This window comes from Equus caballus, chromosome 1 (genome assembly GCF_041296265.1).
Source record: "Equus caballus isolate H_3958 breed thoroughbred chromosome 1, TB-T2T, whole genome shotgun sequence".
Lineage (NCBI taxonomy): Eukaryota > Metazoa > Chordata > Mammalia > Perissodactyla > Equidae > Equus > Equus caballus.
Genome location: NC_091684.1, coordinates 141,567,907 through 141,588,377, shown reverse-complemented (window position 1 = coordinate 141,588,377; position 20,471 = coordinate 141,567,907). Strand labels below are relative to the sequence as shown.

Genomic DNA, 20,471 nt, shown 5'->3' with positions numbered 1-20,471 from the left:
ACCGGTGTGTCCTATCTGCCCAAGTGGCCCTCCTGTTGCCCCCAGCCTGATCTACCTCATCATCCTCAGGAAGACCAAGCTCAACAGCACACCTGGGAAGAACTGTTGCTACTCTTCAGCTGTGTAGCAATAACCTAGACCACATGAGATAGTGAATGGGGAAATTCTTTGTAAACTCTAAGGTGCTATGCAATTTTATAATATTATTTTAGATGACTAATTGATTTTCCAGAAAATGTATATGAACTCAGCCTTTGCAACAATAATGATAGGTTGAAAGCAAAGCTTTCCACTTATTCGTGTATCAGGAACTAAATCCCATATTGTTTTTTCCAAGGATCCGCAGCATGCTAGCCTGGGCCAAGCAGCTGGCTCAGGAAAAAAGAGTCCATTCTAACACAAAGCCTATTGAAACTTCTGACAAGCTCAAGAATAAATATGAACAACCAAAAACATTAGCTCTCTTATAATGACTGTGTAATATATTTTTACCATTATTTCCCATTACCTAAATTTGACTCAACAACTAGCATGTTTGAATTCAAAGGCAAAATTATTCATGTCCTGTCTGACCTGTACCACCTCTTCGCCTTGTAAGGCCTCAATCTGCCTGGGCCGCCGCTGCCTGTCGCTGTTCCCATGGCCAAGTTTGCCATAATCACCATCTCCCCAGCTAAAGACCTCACCACTTTCAGTCAGGGCCATTGAGTGCCCATCAGAACCACAGGAAGTCACCAGCTGGGTCACCACAAAGCCTGAAACAGAGCAGAAACCCAGTAAGAGTAACTGGATGTTAAGACTCCCCTCTATACTTGCAGCCGCCACAGAATACTCCCAGAATCAAAAAATACCAGAATGGTATTTCGGCAATAAAAACTTCTTAATTTCAAATCAAATTTTCAGCCATAACCTAGTAAATTGGGAGCAGTCACGTGAAATGATGATGAACAAGAGGAGGGTGATAGGAGCAGTTACAGTCATTAAGGACTATGTTCTAGCCACTCCTATAAGTGCTTTACATGGATTACCTCATTTTCAATTTTATATAGAATCTATGAGACAGATATTATAATCACCACTTTTGCAACTGGTAAAACTGAGTCACAAAGAGGTCTAGTAGCTTGTGCAAGGTCCCAGAGGCAGGATGTAGTGAACAGGATAGGAACCTAGCTCTCCCATCCCCATTGCTGTGCTCTTCACACTTAGATCTCAAGGAAGAGAACTCGGAGCTGCTCAGGAATTGATTCTGAACTCATTGCTACTTGTATGCTTTTACTCAAAAACACCCTCTTTCCTCTTTTTGTAGGCTTCAGAGTCAGTAAAAGTTAACTTAAGGAACAAACCACGGGCTCCTGGCAGTGGCTTTCTTCAGAGGTATTCTTTCTTCAAGTCATAGAGAACTCTGACACAGATGCCCTTTGAAGTCCTAGTACATTTCCATATGAACTGATTTTTAATTTTAATGAAACACATGCATGACCACTATTGCTATTAATAGTTGCCTAATTACAGTTTTGCAATTTTAAAGTTTTTGTTTACAATCCCCAGTGGGTCTTAAAATATTTATATCACTGAATTCTAGCACTCCTATGACAAATAACTTGCAAAATAATATTAGCTTAAAATATGGAAATTAAGGCTTTACATATCTAAACAAGAATCTAAGTATAAGTAAAAACCCTATATGACTTTATCTACAAAGTCAGAGATGAGTTCCAACATAAGCAAACATTCCTACAGTTAGGCCATAGTTTCTGACCAGCTTTTAACTGAGGATAATTTTACCTTGTAAGGCTGAAATAACTGTCAGCACATGAAGGTCATCTGAATTTCCTTGTCCTAATCTGCCATAACTTCCTTCCCCACAAGCCAACACTGTGCCATTGGCCTGGATGACAAATGTGCAATTCTGACCACATATGACCTAGTATAAAAACACACAAATGTATTATCTAATATTATTACATAGCTTTATCATACAAACCTTTAAAATGATTCCACATATACCTATGACACCTTTATTAATTCTTTTATCCTTTCACTATACGGGAAGGGTTGATGTAACTGGGTTCCTACAAGCCTTTGATTATTATAAAACTACTTACTTAACCAAGAGATGTGAGGGGTTCACCTAAGATAGTTTAGAACCATGTTATCTATAGGGATTTCAGCCAATTGTACAGAGATTACAAAAATAACAACAACAAAATAGACAAAAGAAGAAAGAGGAAAGGGTGATGGGGAAATATTACAGACTTGGGCTGGAGGTCAGCAAGAAGCAGAAACTGGAAGGGTATACACAAGAAAGAATAGTTCATCCTGTATTCACTGAGGTATAGAACAACAGAGAAAGCAGTGGCCTCAAGAAGGGTTTGGAAATACAGTACAATTATTAGAAGAGGGGAGAGGTGTCAATGAAATCTGACTAAAGATCCCAGTAAGTTTATGGCCCAAAAGAGAGAATCAATAATTAGGAACATCTTAACTTCTATAAATATGCACCGGACAGGCCTAATGCATCATGACATTAATTCATTATGCTTGAAAGCAAGAAAAACTTAAAAACTTATTAACAAAGTCTGATAAAAACCTTAAAAAGCTTTTATTTGGAAGCTATGCATCATGACTTTCTTTAGTGATTCCTTATAACAGACTATGAAATGGACAAAGTTTTTCCCACAGTAAGTTACTGCCAGCAAGGAAATCAGAATCGTCAGTTCCCAAGTTTCTTCTCCATTTCTTTACCCTGTTAGTTACCTGCTGGGCCTGCGAGAATGAGGGAGCTGCTGCAGGTACCATTACATTTCTTCCAGCTTCTGCCAGCTGTCCATGCCTGCCAGCACCCCATAAGTAGACGTCACATTTACCTCCCAGGTGCCAGTCCTAGAAAACCACAATCATCTCAAGATTAGATTCACCTATTCATTCAAACAAGCATGTACTGGGTACCAGGTGTGTGCCAGCCTCTATGAGAGACACCAGGGCACAAACACACAAGCATTTAGAATCAGAAGATTTACTGAGAACCACCATATAGTCATCTTCATCTTTACTGACCTCAGGTCTGGAAGTTGCCCAAGACATAATCTGTTCATCCATGCCATTAATCCATTTACTGTTATCCTGAAAGACAGGACAAACATCAGGGTCAATCGTGCTTACTGAAGATTTATCTGTTCTTAACTAAACTAAGTCTTCCTCTGACAACTAAGTTTTCTTTCCAAAAAAGAACTTGGTAATATTCTGAGAAATTAAGAGTTTTATAATCATGCCAAACTTGATTTTACACATTGTTATTATTTCTCTTTATTATAAACACTTTCACTATCAACTATCATTATAGCACTGGTGATCCAAAGTTAACCATTTATGTTTTCTAAGCACCCACAGGCACAAGGTCATGCACAAGAACCCCTACTCCCATGAACTTTCTGTAGAGCTTTGGGCAGGCCACTCTATCTTTCTGGGTTTCAGTTTGCTCATCTACAAAATGACAGATTTGGGGAAAATGTGATCAGAAGGAAGCTTCGTAACTGAAATATCCTATGTTTAGATAATTTTCCTCAATTCATATGTCCATTTCACATTGTATCTATAGTTATATATTCAAATGTTTGTATAAATAAATCTTAACTAAGTAAAGGGGTTGTTAGATCAAGTGCTGGCTTGCACATCTACAGAGGCATTTTATCTACATCACAGAGTCTATAGCTAGACACACTCAAATACAATCAGAAGAAATGACAACTGGAATCCTCTTCCATATTCTCATTTTATGATGAGTAAAACATGACTGAAGTGCCAAATAATTTAGAATCTAGGTGTGGGATAAATCTCACAAGATGCCCAGGAAAAGACGCTAAACATATACAAATAAGGTACTAACAGGGTACCTACGGACCAAAAAACCCTGGAAAATATGGGACTATGTCATTGAGAGCCAGCAAGTTTACAAGAGCTCCACAGTTCCCATATAATCAATCCCTGTCACCACCAAAGCCTGCCAACAGATTGAAAATGGCTATCTGAAAGCAAAATATTTTAAGTTTATCTAAGGGTATGCCTCTAGCTATTCAAGCTAGCAAATACTTACTGAGGGTCTGCTGCATGCTAAATACTCATAGTACAATCTCAGCTGCAAATAACAGCAGCTCATATTACACTTACCATTAGGAATATAAGTTCATCCTCTGGAACAGGCTCTAGATCGGGAACAGTAAAAGATTCTGGAAACTGTGCTCCATTGGTCAGGGCTTCAGCAGCTTTTATGGTGGTTGAGAAACATTCTAACCAGGCCCACTCATTGGGATTCCAGGATGCAGGGTCAGGGAGGCAGTTCTGGTGGTGTGGTGGCACTGGAGGGTTACACAACAGCTGATCCAGATGAAGTCCCACAGCAAGGGAAGCCAGACATTGCATATAGGGGCTGTGAACAAGCTGGTCGCCACAAACCACATGAGGCTAAGAGAAAATCCAAGGACGATATGTTGAAGAGCCTATGCCAAATATTCTAAATTAACCTACTACATTTTGAAAGCCTGTAACTGTATTTTTTAAGTTTACTGTTTTTAAGACTTTTACTTTGAAATAATTTTAGATATACAGAGAGTTGCAGAGATAATACAGAGAATCCCTGTAAACTCTTCACCCAACTTCCTCTAATGTTAACATCTTACATAACCATGGTGCATTTATTAAAACTAAGATATTAACATTGTTACAATACTAACTAAACAACACAACTTTATTTGGTTTTCCCACTAATGTTCCTTTTCTGCTCCAGGATCCAATCCAGGATATCACATTACATTTTTTCTTGAAGTAAAAAAAAGAGAGAGACAGATAACAGCTAATCCATGGAGATCTGCTCCCTCTCACAGTTCCTCCTTTACCAAGAGAACTCTGGTAACCACAAAACGAAAATCCTTCTTTCGTGGTGCTCCCTCGTCATAGTAGAGCAACTCTGGGAGAGGCTGATTCAGAAAAGAAAACCTGGGCAAATGCATCAGTGAAATTAACTGGATGTGGGAACAGCTGATTAGATTCATGTAGCTTGGCAAAAAAAAAAGAAGGAGAAAAAACCTCAGAGCTCTGCCTAGAGGCAGCATACTGTGACTACTGAGGTCTGGAAGGCAGGTTACACAGGATCAGATCCTGGGCAACGGCTCCAAATTTCCTAATTCCTCATTCTAGTATTTAAGGACCCTACTCAATTCAACCTTAGCTCTTCCAGTAAACTTTCCACAAGGATTCACCTGATAAGTGAACAGGATATTCACTCTGATACCCATATCTACTCCTACCTCCCACCTTTGGGATGGCAAAACCACACAAAAATATATATGGGTCAGAAAAGGTAAGATGATACTCTGAGGCACAGGTATTTTAAGAAGTTTTGGAGTGAATAAATAATCTGAAAAAGAATGATATAAACATTACACAAATTTAAGAGTTATTTTAAAATTTTAATCTCACTAAAGTAATAGTAGGTTTAGGATTACTGAACAACAGTTTTAGACATGATTTATCTTCATTTTATTCTGCCCAAATAGCCCCACATATTTTCCGCAGACCTCATGAGATTAAGGGATCAATTCAAAGCTGTAATTCAAATTCCAAAGCACCAGGCATCTGTAGATCTGTAGGAGTGAGTACAATCAGTTACCTTTTCATAGGCATACTGCTCCTGAAGCATCATGGGTAGCCGCTCCAGAAATGCTCTCATGCAGGGAGCCATGTTTAATCCCAGAACACCCTGTTGTTTCAGTGCTGTCCTACAGGTTGCTAAAACATGATTGGCAGAAGCCCATTCTGCTGTACAATTCACAACCAAAACATCCTGATGGAAAAAAAAAATCATGCCACACCATATATTTGTTTAAATAAAAGACAAAAGAGAGATAATTATATCCCCATTCATATCTGAGAAATTCCTTCCATGAATTGCATTAAACACTTACTTTCTGGACATTATATGCTGTACTTTTAATGCCCATGAACTTCAAAACATCCTACATTTTGTCTACGTGAAAACAAGTGAATAAGAAATAACCACAAAATTTGTGAACTACCTTGGATTAGCTGATTCTCCTTAAAGAGACAACATCAATTATTTGTTATTACATAGGACTTGCAGGACAAGGTATCTAGTATATTTTAAAGGTCCGACAAGACCTCAGGGATGCTAGAGGAGGTGGTACTCTGTCTGCTGAGGGACACATCTGCAAAAGCTGCAGCACTGCTCTACCTGTGGCTCCACATTTTATTCTACACGACCATCCGCTGCCTAAGGTCTGATTCTACATGATACTTCCAGGAGGACTAGTCAAGCAAGTTTACAGCTCTATTTTAGTGTCATTTAACCACATAAAAAGTAAACCAAAGCAGCACATTGGCTCTATTCCTTAAGGGTATGAAAGGCAATTCTGCAGGATACAACGTTGTATCATAGAATTACTTCACAGCAAGGGGCAAGTATTTTTTACTAAAATATTAAATTTGAAAGCCAAAATATATTGTCCATACTTGAATTAAACATCTTTGGGATAGTCTTTCTTTTCAGGGAAAGTTCTTTTAAGACAGTTTAGTGCTATCTCAAAAATCATGGCAAAAAGTAAAAACTCACTTTGTGACTTCCAATGGAAATGAAGTCATTGGGTAATTAAGCACTTTCACCAAAGTCTAAGGTGTAGCAGAAAGAGTACTAGATTACAAATCAGGAGACCTGGGTTTTAGTTTTCCTTCTGCCACTAAATAGTTGCATTATAAATTATCTTGGGCAAGTAATAATCCCTCTGTCTATCAGTTTTTTCCTCTTTAAAGTGGGATGCTTGCACTATGATTTCTAAGGTACCTTACAGGCTTATACTCTATGATTAGACATAATAGCAATATTACCTTTGATCTATTTGAGCAAGCAGCTACCCCAACATCTGGAATCCATACTGTGGTCTGGATAGCTCCAGAGCCTATTACAACAGTTTGCAAGACAGAGCCATCCTAAAATGAGATGTATTTATCAATACACATTAGTTGACCTTAGTCACTACTCACATTTTAAACTTACACTTCACATTCACAAAAACATATTATAAAATCTACACTATAGCTAAATTTGGCAATGTCCAATTGCATACCTCCTACTCAATTTTCTAAGGCCTAGATGACTTTAAAAATATTTATCTTCAATAAGAAAAACTAAGGGGTGGAGGATTCTGAAAGGAGTTTCTTCAGTATTCAAAATATTACTACACAAAATATTTTTAGGATTGGTTGGGTTAATTTTTACCACATAAGTTAATGTAAAAACATTTAAGATAAAAATAACATTTATACTCTTACCCTTAAAGACCAAATGTTCATGAGCCCACCTAGTCCACCAGACACCAAGGCCAACCCATCAGAACTGAAGGCAACAGTGCGGACAGGGGTGATGTGTCCCCGCAGCTGATAAACACATTTGACACCGGCTGATTTCCTATATCCATCCTGCAATTCATTTTTAATTTTAGTATATATTAAAATGAAAACAATTTATAGATTCACAATTTACAATTATTCTTAGAAATTTTATATTTCAGCATAAAATTAGGGAAGAGGGAAGGACAACTCTCGAATAAGAGTTACCTGAGAAAATAATAAAATATCAACCTGGCTCTCCTTTGCAGAAGCTGAGTTTCATATTTTTTGATATACTTCTAAGCTAATTTCCTACTTTTCAAACTGGCAGAAATGACTACATTTCTAAGTTCCAACTATCCCTCAGAGATAGGAAAATTCTAACTTCTACTCTTTAATGAGTGTTTTAATTTTTAAATTTAGCTTTATGCAATTTTTATTTTTAGCCCCTAACATCTGTGAATTGCACGTGCTAGCTCTATAGAACAGGTTCGTCTTTTTGTTGCTGATGGTTCCGTCACATAATGTCTAATTTCATGTTTGCTCTGCAAGTTTGAGAAGTGAGATAAGAATGGCCTGTCCAAAGGGCTACTCTCTAGCACAAAAAGCAAAAAAAAAAGACTTACCTTAGGGCTTCCACCTCCACCTCTGTGATATTTTCCTCCCAACATTAGAGAGCTATCTACCCCACTTCCTCACCCCTTTCTCCCTGCTCTTAAGCTCCCTCACCCTTCCAGTTATGACAGAGTGTAATACCAGAGGTACTCATTTACCCAAAGATGACACAAAGCACTACGTCTTCCAGAGATATTTGCATCATGAACAAAAGACAGAGCAACACAAGTTGTAAACTGGTAGCTCAGGGATGCGATTGGCCACTCAGTGTTTTATAGAATTTTAAGTCAGATGCCAATGTTTAATACTGAGAGATTTTGCATAAAACACTGGATTTTGGGCTTCTACTAAAAAATTAGACAATCTGGTAACAATAGGTTCTCATTTGTGGAGGGTAACAGTTAGCTCTGTGGCAACTGTGCCCTTTATATGAAGCATGTGCACTTCTGGGGTTTTTTTACCCTCTCCACACCTTCCAACTCCAATTATGTTACTTGCCTACAGGGCCCTGCACGCATCTATCTGAATTTGTAACTTCTGTTTAAGGTAAAGGAATTGTTCTTCATAGGTGGAATTGTGGTATTAGTTAGGAATTAACTTTAAATAGGTGTACTCCCATGGTGTTTCTATTTCACGGTACCAAAAACTTAACTTAGGACTTGTCCACCTGTAGTGCCAATTATATCCATTACCACAAATGATCACCACTCAATATTTATTGAACATCTCACCTTAACAAGCAATTACAGTATCTCTAACTTATTAAAGATTAAGCTCATTCAGAGAGTACACTTCCCTAATGGATTTTGTCTTTTGGCACACAGTAGTAAGTATGTTAGCAATCAAGGAAGGATTACTTTGGTAACATATACTATCTATGGTTTCAAACAAGGGCTTCAAAAACACCAGAATATTTACCTGGCACTTTGATTCCTGGTCCCACCATCCTTCTGAACTAGTCACACTGGTCTGTGTGGTGTCTTGTGGAATACGCCAAACACATACTAAGCCACTCTGACAGCCACTTTAAAAAAATTGATCACATAAAACAAAAACATGTCAATATGCAGAAGTAAAAATATTTTCACACAGCAATCAATTAAGACCTAACAGAACTACTATAATTTATTTGAAAAATTTATTTGTAGTAGGTACACTATGATCTTTTACAAAAAATACAACTAGGATCAATATTCTAACAACATCACACCCAAATAAGGAGTTTACATACCAAATTTCACATTGGAAAATTGCTCTTTATTTCTCCAAAGTGATCTTATGGTATTACACATTATAAGAATAGTAACTGGCAATAAACTATTTAAGACTACCGAGAAGTCACATTTAATGCAAATAACAGTCTATTCTAATATAAAAATTAAGACACACACATAAATTTACAACATACGTAGCCAGCAGTAAATGCAACTTGGATCCTTTCCCGGGGAGGCTGCACCAAGCAATGCCATTTACAATAGACGGATGGCAGAGTGAGTGCAGACAGCGCCAGCATCCTGAAATAGGCCCCCAGAGTTTCACATTTTCTTCTTTGGCACATGTCATCAGAATATGACCTGTTGGGTCCCACTTCATACTAACAAGAGTATCCTAAAAATGGTAGGGGGAGAAAAAAAATCATAGTAATGCTTCCTTCACAAATACTTTAAACTCAATAATTTATGACCTATACTTCTACTACTCAATTATTTTGACATCAAAATTTTATGCAAATCACAAATACTGTCACAGCATTCCCAATCACCAGACCAACTCATCCTTTAATTAGTGTGCATTATACATATTTACTGTAGTCAAAGCACAATAAGTATTAGTTGAATGAATTAATTATGAAATTCTGATTCAAAAGGGATGTTACCTTTCATTGGCATTTTTAAGAGTTATTTTTACTGATTGGTAATCATTAAAAAGTAAAATAAGAAGAAACTTAAAAAAAAAAGCACCCTTACACCAAAATTCCAAATACTTATGAGAATCTGGGACATGTTTTGTGTTTATATGGTTGTCATCACTGTGCTCTTCTGACTTTCTTTTTTACCCTCCTTCACACCTTCTAACTCCTGGCTTCAGGCATTTGTTACTTGCCTAGGTGGCCCTGTAAGCATATGAACTGGCAACCCCTGTTTAAGGCAACGGAATCAGTCCTCACAGATGGAATTTCTGGCATTAGCGGGAGGTACTTTGACAGGGGTTACTCCAAGGGTGTTCCTATTTCCCTGTTTTGGTTTTACCTCTTTCCCTGTTTGATGGCTTTCTTACAAAGACTTTTCCATGTATACTCATGGTCCAAAGACTTTATGTAAGAACAGAATATTAAGTCATAAGTGATTGATGAAATTTTTAAAGAAACTAGTACCATGCAATACTACAGTAAAAAACAAGAAAAAAACATCTGGTAAAGATGCTTTACCTTATGTGCATCAATGAGAACAATGCCTCCTTTCTCAAGTGGTTCCTTTGTCCCCAGTAACAATTTGCCATCAAAATATCCCACTGCAAACGGTTTGTCTTCACTGAACCAAGCAATGCAAGTTACAGACACTAACATGATAAAAACAAAATTAAAATTAAAAAAAAGAGAGACTTATTTGTCATTGTCTAACTTAAAAAAGAGACTTTGCAACAAATATTTGCTACTGCAACCACAGCAAGTAAGTTTCCAAACATCTCTTTAATGCATTTAGATAAAATGTAGGCTTACCGAAGGGATTCCATTTAACCCACTTTAAAAGTTTCATTTATAAGTGACAAGGACTACCTCATTTTTAATCTTTCATTCTTTTCAGGTGGTTATTAAAAAAGAAGGACAAAAAATGGGAATTTCCTTGCTGATTTTAAGTGATTGTGCCAAGTCCTTTCCTTTTGGGTCGAATCTACCATGAAACCGAGAAGTGAAAAAACCTTAAGTCATAGAAAGAAAATTACCTGTCCCTTCTTTTGCTTGTTGAATATTCCCTACTCAGGTTATTTCCATATTCTATCAAACATGTTCTATTCTAATAACTTATATTCATATTTGCTTCTTTAAGTATATATAACACTGGAAGGCTATAAAAAAAGTAAAAAACAGTGTTTATCTGTGGGAGTAGAATGGGGACATGGGAACTGAGTTGACAGGAGAAAGATTTTTCACTGTATACCTTTTTAAACTTTAAAATTTTTGCATCCTATAAAGGTATTACCTATTTTAAAAAAACCTAAAAAAACAAACTTGTTCTATTCTGTCAATAGAGTACCATGTAAGTGGGAACTGCGACGTTTGAAATACCCCACTCCCCTAAAACAACTAACAAAAACTATCAAGTAAGATGCCTACGCATCCAAAGGGAATACAATGAGACAATAAATGAAAGCAGACTTCCTGCTATCTCATAAGACCAGGAACTTCCCTCTTCCTCCTTCCTCCATTTCCACAATTTCACTAATCTGTTAACAATTTCATCTCTACCAATGATTATTATTTTTTCTTTTGGACATTCTTAACTTTCAAGGGAGACTTGGAGCCTGTTATAAGTGTTCAGATACTTCCATGAAGGATGAATGGCTAATACATTATAATACTATTAGATCTCATTTTGGCAGAGAGATGTGGTAGGGATTGGGAGAGAAATATCTTTCAATTTAGTAACTAATTAAAATGCAATACCAACTAGACAATTTGGAAAACAAAGCCAAAAGTAATATTTACTCAGCATTTTTAAAAGCAAGTCCCAAAAAACTAAGTCTATTTGAGTGTGGGGAACATTTTCTCAGGTAGACACATAACCAGACATTTACCATCCTTTCGATAGCAATGTTCCAATTCTCGACGGTGCATAGTGGACACATCAGCAACTTCAATAAGTCCTAGAGATCCATCCATCCGTCCCACCAACAATAATTCTGGAGACTCTCCTGACCAGGCTGTAGCTGGACCCTCCTCTGGCCAAGCCAGGGCAGATACCCAATGGGGCTGAATATCTACCAGTCCTTTTCCTCCTAAAGAGGAAGAAAATATTAACTAGTTGTTACTTAATTCTTAAAAATAAAAACAAGAACAAAAAGAAATACTACTTAATTCTAATATACACTTAAAGCAGTCCTCAATTTCATAATAGCGTACTAATGAATGACTGCAAGGCAGGATCCTTCATTTACATACTACATAGGATTACCAAATTAATATGCTTTTCTGTAATAAGCTTTTTTGTTTATTAAAGGGACAAAAATGACAGCTTCATGGAAGAAAAAGTAAAGGAAGATACTCAGTGTACAAATGTCAAATACTTAAGTTCTTTCATAGTAATTACTGAAAAGCAAATGAACATAAGAAATTTACCTAGAGTTAAGCCTAGTAATTCCTTCAAATATGTGAAACAGAACAGCCATTCCTCAAATATGCAAAAACAAACAAAAATACTGATAAATCTGAGATTATAATAATGATTTTTACTTCCCAGAGAGGTATTATTAAAAATTGACAAGATGGAGTAACGTCAGCATCATGGCGGAGTGAGTACTTCCCTTAGTCTCTCCCCACTAAGATACAACAGAAAGGACATTCACAAACCAACAGAGGACATTCACACAACACAACAGACCTCTGACATCCACACAGCCATAAGTCTGAAGACAGGGGTGATGGACCCCCCCCCCCCAGTAGGCAGCGGAAGGAGGTAAGTGGATCTCCCGTTCCTCTTAAGCAGCAGCAATCTAGGGCAAAGGACCTCTTGCGCAGCAGCCAGCATGCAACTCTGAGAGAAGGGGAAGAAGGCAGCCCTCCACGGGAATGCTTGTGCTCTCAGAGTTGCCTCCTAGCCTGTGGGAACGCTCCACAATGAGGCAGATAAGCAACAGCGGAGGTATCCATACCAAGCTGACCAGCTCAGGCAGGCAGTGAGTGAAGGGCAGGAGCGTGCAAGACAGCGCATGGAAACAAAGAACCCCTTCCACCCGGCGCACCAGCTCAGCCAGGTGGCCAGAGCAGGGGATCCCTGCCAGAAAACCTGCACATACATGTTTAAAACAATAGCGGCCAGTGGGAAAACACAGACAAGCCCTGTTGGCACAGCTTCCAATGGACGGGCACATCTGCCAGGGGTTGCAGAGGGCTCAGAAAACACAGCTCCACCACCCCCCAGTGGTGGCAGGTGGAATCTGCAACCAGATACTACCACTATGTGACAGCAAAAGTCCAGCCCATCAAATAGCATTGAAGAAGCATATTAACATTCCAGACCAGAAGGAAAATCACAAGTACCCAGAAACCAATCCTAAAGTCAAAGAAATTCACAATCTAAATGACAGAGCATTCAAAAGTTATCATAAAGAAACTCAATGAGTTACAAGAAAACTCAGAAAGACAGTTCAATGATCTCAGGAATAAAATTAATGAACAGAGGGAATTCTTCACAAAACAGATTGAAACTATTAAAAAAAACCCCAATTGGAAATGTTGGAGATGAAAAACACAATGAATGAGATAAAGAAAAATCTGGAGTCCTTAAAAAAACAGAGCTGATATTATGGAGGACAGAATTAGTAACTTAGGGGACAGAAATATAGAAATGCTGCAGATGAAGGAGAGACAACTTGGACTAAAAAGAAATGAAGACATTCTCTGAGAAACAGCTGACTCAATTAGCCAATGCAATATAAGGATTACAGGTATTCCAGAGGGAGAAGAGGGGGAGAAAGGAGCAGAGAGCTTGTTCAAAGAAATAATAGCAGAGAGCTTGTTCAAAGAAATAATAGCTGAGAACTTCCCAAACCTGAGGAAGAAGCTGGAATTACATGTAAATGAAGCTAATAGAACTTCTAATTATATCAATGTAAAAAGACCTTCTCCGAGGCATATATTAGTAAAACTGGAAAAAGTTAATATTTTTAAAACAAAAAATACTAAGAGCATCAAGGCAGAAGAAAATAACCTACAAAGGAAGCCCTGTCATGCTTTCAGCAGAAACCTTACATGCTAGGAGAAGGTAGAATGACATGTTCAAAATTCTGAAAGACAAAAACTTTCAGCCAAGAATACTCTATCCAGTGAAACTATCCTTCAGATACAATGGAGAAATAAAAACCTTCCCAGATAAACAAAAGCTGAGGGAGTTCATTGCCACAAGATCTCCCTACAAGAAATGATCAAGAAGGCCCTTAAACCTGACAAAAACAAAAAAAAGAAAGGGTTTACAAAGCCATGAGCAAGGAGACAGACAAAATCAGAAAATTGTAGCTCTCTATCAGAACAGGTTAGCAAACAATTATTAAAGATAAAGGGAAGGAAAGCATCAAAAATAACTATAATCACTCCATTTTAATCACAAACTCACAACACAAAATGGAACAAGTAGTGACAACAATAAAGGGATGGAACCTGCATAGATTAAGGAAACACGCTATCAGAAAATGGACTATCTTACCTATGAGATCTTTTATACAAACTTCACAGTAACCACTAAAGAAAAAATCAGAACAGAGACGCAAATGATAAAGAGAAAACAGAAACCATCATAGAGAAACACCAAATTGAACTGGCAGTCAGAAACATACAGGATGAGAAAAAAAAAGAAATACAGAACAACTGGAAAACAAATGATAAAATGGCAGTACTAAGCCCTCATATATCAATAATCATTCTAAATGTAAATGGATTGAATTCTCCAATCAAAAGACACAGAGTGGCAGGATGGATTAAAAAACAAGACTCAAGAATACGCTGCCTCCAGGAAGTATATCTCAGCTCTAAAGACAAACACAGGCTCAGAGTGAAGGGATGGAAGATGATACCATAGGCTAATGGCAAACAAAAGAAAGCAAGTGTTGCCATACTTATATCAGACAAAGTAGACTCCAAGATAAAGGCAATGAGAGACAAAGAGGGGCGATATAAAAATGATAAAACGGACACTCCACCAAGAGGACATAACACTCATAAGATATATGGACCTAACACAGGAGCACCAAAGTACATAAAGCAACAGTTAACAGACCTAAAAGGAGAAATTAACAGCAACACAATAGGAGCAGGGGACCTCAACATCCCACTTACATCAATGGATAGATCATCCGGACAGAAAGTCAACAAGGATATAGTGGAATTAAATGAAAAACTAGGCCAGCAGGAGGAAAATAATAAAAATTACAGCAGAAATAAAGGAAATTGAAACAACAACAACAAAAAAACAGTAGAAAGGATCAATGAAACTAAGAGCTGGTTCTTTGAGAAGATAAACAAAATTGACAAACTCTTAGCCAGACTCACTAAGAAAAAAGAGAGAAGACTCCAATAAATAAAATTAGAAGCGAAAGAGGAGAAATTACAATGGATACCAGAGACATGCAAAGGATTATAGCAGAATGTTAGGAAACACTATATGCCAACAAATTGGACAATCTAGAAGAAATGGATAAATTCTTAGACTCATACAACCTCCCAAAACTGAATCAAGAAGAAAGAGACAATCTGAATAGACCAACCACAAGTAAAGCAATTGAAACAGTAATCAAAAACCTCTCAAAAAATAAAAGCCAAGGACCACATGCCTTCTGAGGAGAATTCTACCAAACATTCAAAGAAGATTTAATACCTATCCTTCTCAAACTATTCCAAAAAATTGAAGAATATAGAACATTTCCTACCTCATTCTATGAGGCCAACATCACCTTGATCCCAAAGCCAAAGACAAGGACAACACAAAGAAGGAAAATTATAGGCCAATATCGCTGATGAACATACATGCAACAATCCTCAACTAAATATTGGCAACCCAAATACAGCAATACATTAAAAGGATCATACACCACGATCAAGTGGGATTTATACCAGGGACAGTTCAACATTTACAAATCAATCAATATGATACACCACATTAAAAAAATGAGGAATAAAAACCACATGATCATCTCAATAGATGCAGAGAAAGCATTTGACAAGATCCAACATCCATTTATGATAAAAACTCTCAATAAAATGGGTATAGAAGGACAGTACCTCAACATAATAAACACCATATATGACAAACCCACAGCCAACATCATACTCAACAGGAAAAACTGAAAGCCATCCCTCTGAGAAAAGGAGCAAGACAAGGGTGCCCACTCTCACCACTCCTATTCTACACAGTACTGGAGGTTCTGGGCAGAGCAATTAAGCAAGAAAAAGAAATAAAAGGAATCCAAATTGACAGGGAAGAAGTGAAACTTTCACTGTTTGCAGACGACCTGATTGTATATATAGAAAACTCAAAAGAATCCATAAGAAATTATTAGAAATAGTCAACAACTACAGCAAAGTTGCAAGATACAAAATCAACTTACAAAAATCAGTTGCATTTCTATGCTCTAATAACAAACTAAGAGAGAACTCAAGAATACAATCCCATTTACAATCACAACAAAAAGACTAAAATATCTAGGAACAAATTTAACCAAGGTGGTGAAAGACCTATACAATGAAAACTACATGGCATTATTTAAAGAAATCGATGATGACGTAAAGGAATGGAATGCACATGGATAGAAAGAATAAACATAGTTAAAATGTCCAGATTACCTAAAGCAATCTACAGATTCAATGCAATCCCAATCAGAATCCCAATGACATTCTTCATGGAAATAGAACAAAGAATACTAAAATTCATATGGGGCAACAAAAGACCCCGAATAGCAAAAGCAATCCTGAGAAAAAAAGAACAAAGCTGGAGGCATCACAATCCCTGACTTCAAAATATACTACAAAGCTATAGTAATCAAAACAGCATATACTGGCACAAAAACAGACACAAAGATCAATTAACAGAATTGAAAGTCCAGAAATAAAACCATACATCTACAGACAGCTAATCTTCAATAAAGGAACTAAGCACATATAATGGAGAAAGGAAAATCTCTTCAATAAATGGTGTTGGGAAAACTGGACAGCCACATGCAAAAGAATGAAAGTAGACTATCTTTCATCACACAAAAAAATTAACTCAATATGGATTAAAGACTTGAAGGTAAGACGTGAAACCATAAAACTCCTAGAAGAAAATATAGCCAGTACACTCTTTGACATCAGTCTTAGAAGCATCTTTTCAAATACCATGCCTACTCAGGCAAGGAAAACAAAAGAAAAAATAAACAAATGGAACTTCATCAGACTAAAAAGCTTCTTCAAGGCAAGGGAAACCATGAACAAAACAAAAAGACAACCCACCAACTGGGAGAAAATATTTGCAAATATTATATCTCACAAGGGGTTAATCTCCAAAATATATAAAGAACTCACACAACTCAACAACAAAAAAACAAACAAGCCGATCAAAAAATGGGCAGAGGATATGAACAGACATTTTTTCCAAAGAAGATATACAGATGGCCAATAGGCACATGAAAAGATGTTCAACATCACTAATCATTAGGGAAATGCAAATCAAAACTACACTAAGATATCACTTTACACCTGTCACAATGGCTATAATTACCAAGACAACAAATAACAAATGTTGGAGAGGATGTGGAGGAAAGGTAACCCTCATACAATGCTGGTGGGAATGTAAACTGGTACAGCCACTATGGAAAACAGTATGGAGATTTCTCAAAAAATTAAAAATAGAAATACGATATGACCCAGCTATCCCACTACTGGAGATTTATCCAAAGATCTTGAAATCAACGATTCAGAGATTTATGCAACCCTATGCTCACTGCAGCATTATTCACAATAGTCAAGATGTGGAAGCAACCCGAGTGCCCATCGACTGATGACTGGATAAAGAAGATGTGGCATATATATAGAAGGGAATACTACTCAGCCATAAAAAAGACAAAATTGTCCCAATTGCAACAAAATGGATGGACTTGAGGGTATTACGTTAAGCAAAACAAACCAGAGAGAGAAAGACAAACATTACATGACTTCACTCATATGTGGAAGACAAACAAATGCATGGACAAAGAGAACAGATGAGTGGTTACCAGAAGGGAAGGGGGTTGGCGAGTGGGGATATGGGGTAAAGGGACACATATACATGGTGACTGACAAATAATAACGTACAACTGAAATTTCACAATGTTATAAACTATTATGACCTTAATAGAAAAAATTTAATGTCAAACTAAAAATAATTGATAAGAGTTTATACCTGTGAAACAGACAAAATTAATACAGTCATGTACCACATAATGTTTTGGTCAACGACAGACCACATATATAAAGCTGGTCCCATAAGATTAGTACTGTATAGCCTAGGTATGTAGTAGGCTATATCATGTAAGTTTGTGTAAGTATACTCTATGATGTTCGCAGAATGATGAAACCGCCTAATGACGCATTTCTCAGAATGCACCCCTGTCATTAAGTGATGCCTGACTGTAAAAATATTTCAAGTGATTCAAAAGAACTCATGGCTGAAAATTCAGAGGCCATTACTTCTCCTCAAATTCTACTCTTAACACTTAGTGATACATAACAAGAATTTTCATTTTACAACTATCAGGTTAGTTAAAATGCCTCAAAAGGAAAGTCAGGAAATAAGCACTTCCTCTTTAATTTAAACCATACTATGCATAGATTTTCAGAGCTGATGAATAGATTGTGAGTTTCAAGGTGAAGGGAAGCCAATGTTTGGACTCAGAAGGCTAAGAGAAAGGCTTAAAAAGGACCTTCAGTAGTTTACTAGTATTTACATGACTCTTACCATTAACTTGCCAGATATTCACCATCTTTTCCAAAGCCCCAGCTAGATATTTGCCACTGATACTCCAGGAAACAGGTGAGAAACTTGGATCACTGGGTGACCCCAGGCTTTCCTCAGCATCCCCTTCCCTGGAATATAACAGATATGTATGGAATTCTAATCCTCATCATCCAAAAGTAAACTAAACCCCAAACCTTAAAACAAGGGTTTCATGTAGACTAGAGCACGTAATAGCAGATTCTTACGTTTCAAAAGGCTGGCTAGGAATATTGGACAACCATATATTTGCTAGTATTTGTCATAATGTGAAAAATGTGGAATTATAAAAGAGTGATGCTTAGACTATTCATCATTTAATGTAGTACATAATTAGTCAACCAAGACATTCTGATTCTGTACGGGTTGTACACATGGTCATTATTCAGAACACATTGGTTCTTGTTTGCCTAATCTCTACAGAAGTTCTCAGAAAAGAATTACCTACAGCTAGTCATAAAGCTATAAAAGATGCTACTATTCTGCTACAGAAGAAATATCAGAACTCTAATTCCTAAATAATCCATGAAGAATGATGGAAAATTAGCCGACTGTTTTACAGAATTGAACATTTATTTTCTAGTATAGTACACCTTGATTTAATTCTGAGTAAGTCCAATATTAGTAGTTAAAAGTTTTTATGTTCTGAATCAGTATCATAGAAATTAAAAAATACACATTGGAGATATAGTAAGACTATTCTAAAAGAAAAATTGTAAAAAATTTCAGTGACAATTTGATTACACTAACACAACCACGACGAGGCGTGTTTAGGATTCTCACATTAAATGTTAGACAAGAGAGATAACGTTAATACTCACAATCTGTTGAACACGCAGGTTTGTTGCAGTGAGTATTGCTTCTTGGTAACATTCCATACTCGGATGGTGCCATCATTGCCACTTGTAGCCAAGAGTCCTTTTTTATTACACCAAACACAAGTCATTACCTAAAAAAGTTGACAAAATCCAGCAAGTTTTGATTTAAATGATTCTATCACTTGAAAAAGTTCTATCAAATTAACAAAAAAAATCTACCATGAAATTGTAAAACACAAAAGCATAAATGTTTTACCACAATATGCAGGGTCTCATTCTTTTCTAATTGGCTTGTAAATACACACCTATTTGAAGTGTAGTTTTAAAGTACTATGCCCAAACTAGTTTATCTGAGACTTCATAGTATCTTTACTAAACATGTTTATTTAATTCAATAAAGTAAAATACTTCAACATGTTTATATCTTCTATAAAATAAGTAACATAGATTGAGAAGTGATTTTAAAATTGGTTAAATAATAGAGGAAAGTCTTCATTTCCTAAACTGCCCTTGTCACTGCTCAGAGGCCCAGTGGGTTATATTAAAATAGCGAGACCAGTTTCTTCTCCTCTTGCATGTATAAGCCTTCACCTTTTGTAAGGCTATTCCTTTGGTTTTCTTCTCATCCCCAATCTGATTTTCCCATCTCTATACTACTATGTCAAACCAAGCCAGCCCTGGTGGTCTAGTAGTTAAGATTCAGTGCCCTCATCCCCTTTACCCAGGTTCGTTTTCTGGTCGGGGAACCACACCACTCGTCTGTTGAGTGTCATACTGTAGTGGGTGTGCTACTGTGATGCTGAAAGCTATGCCACCGGTATTTCAAATAATCAATAGGGTCACCCATGGTGGACAGGTTTCAAGGGAGCTTTCAGACTAAGAGAGACTAGGAAGAAGGACCTGGCCACCCACTTCTGAAAAAAAC

At 37.0% G+C, this 20,471-nt stretch overlaps 1 protein-coding gene across 50 annotated transcripts in view; it reads right to left on the bottom strand.

The window, feature by feature from the left end:
* Positions 1-20,471, bottom strand: part of HERC1 (HECT and RLD domain containing E3 ubiquitin protein ligase family member 1) — a 204,183-nt gene that overhangs the window by 20,855 nt on the left and 162,857 nt on the right. For all 50 annotated transcript variants that reach the window (XM_070234926.1, XM_070235108.1, XM_070235114.1 and 47 more), the window contains 14 exons: positions 19,550-19,677; positions 18,693-18,820; positions 11,809-12,009; positions 10,442-10,572; positions 9,422-9,621; positions 8,932-9,037; positions 7,342-7,488; positions 6,898-6,999; positions 5,666-5,839; positions 4,168-4,461; positions 3,058-3,123; positions 2,758-2,883; positions 1,786-1,924; positions 574-755 (listed from right to left, as the gene is read on the bottom strand). In XM_070234926.1, coding sequence (XP_070091027.1) covers positions 574-755; positions 1,786-1,924; positions 2,758-2,883; positions 3,058-3,123; positions 4,168-4,461; positions 5,666-5,839; positions 6,898-6,999; positions 7,342-7,488; positions 8,932-9,037; positions 9,422-9,621; positions 10,442-10,572; positions 11,809-12,009; positions 18,693-18,820; positions 19,550-19,677 — 2,124 coding nt within the window. The remainder of the gene's footprint in view (positions 1-573; positions 756-1,785; positions 1,925-2,757; positions 2,884-3,057; positions 3,124-4,167; positions 4,462-5,665; positions 5,840-6,897; positions 7,000-7,341; positions 7,489-8,931; positions 9,038-9,421; positions 9,622-10,441; positions 10,573-11,808; positions 12,010-18,692; positions 18,821-19,549; positions 19,678-20,471) is intronic.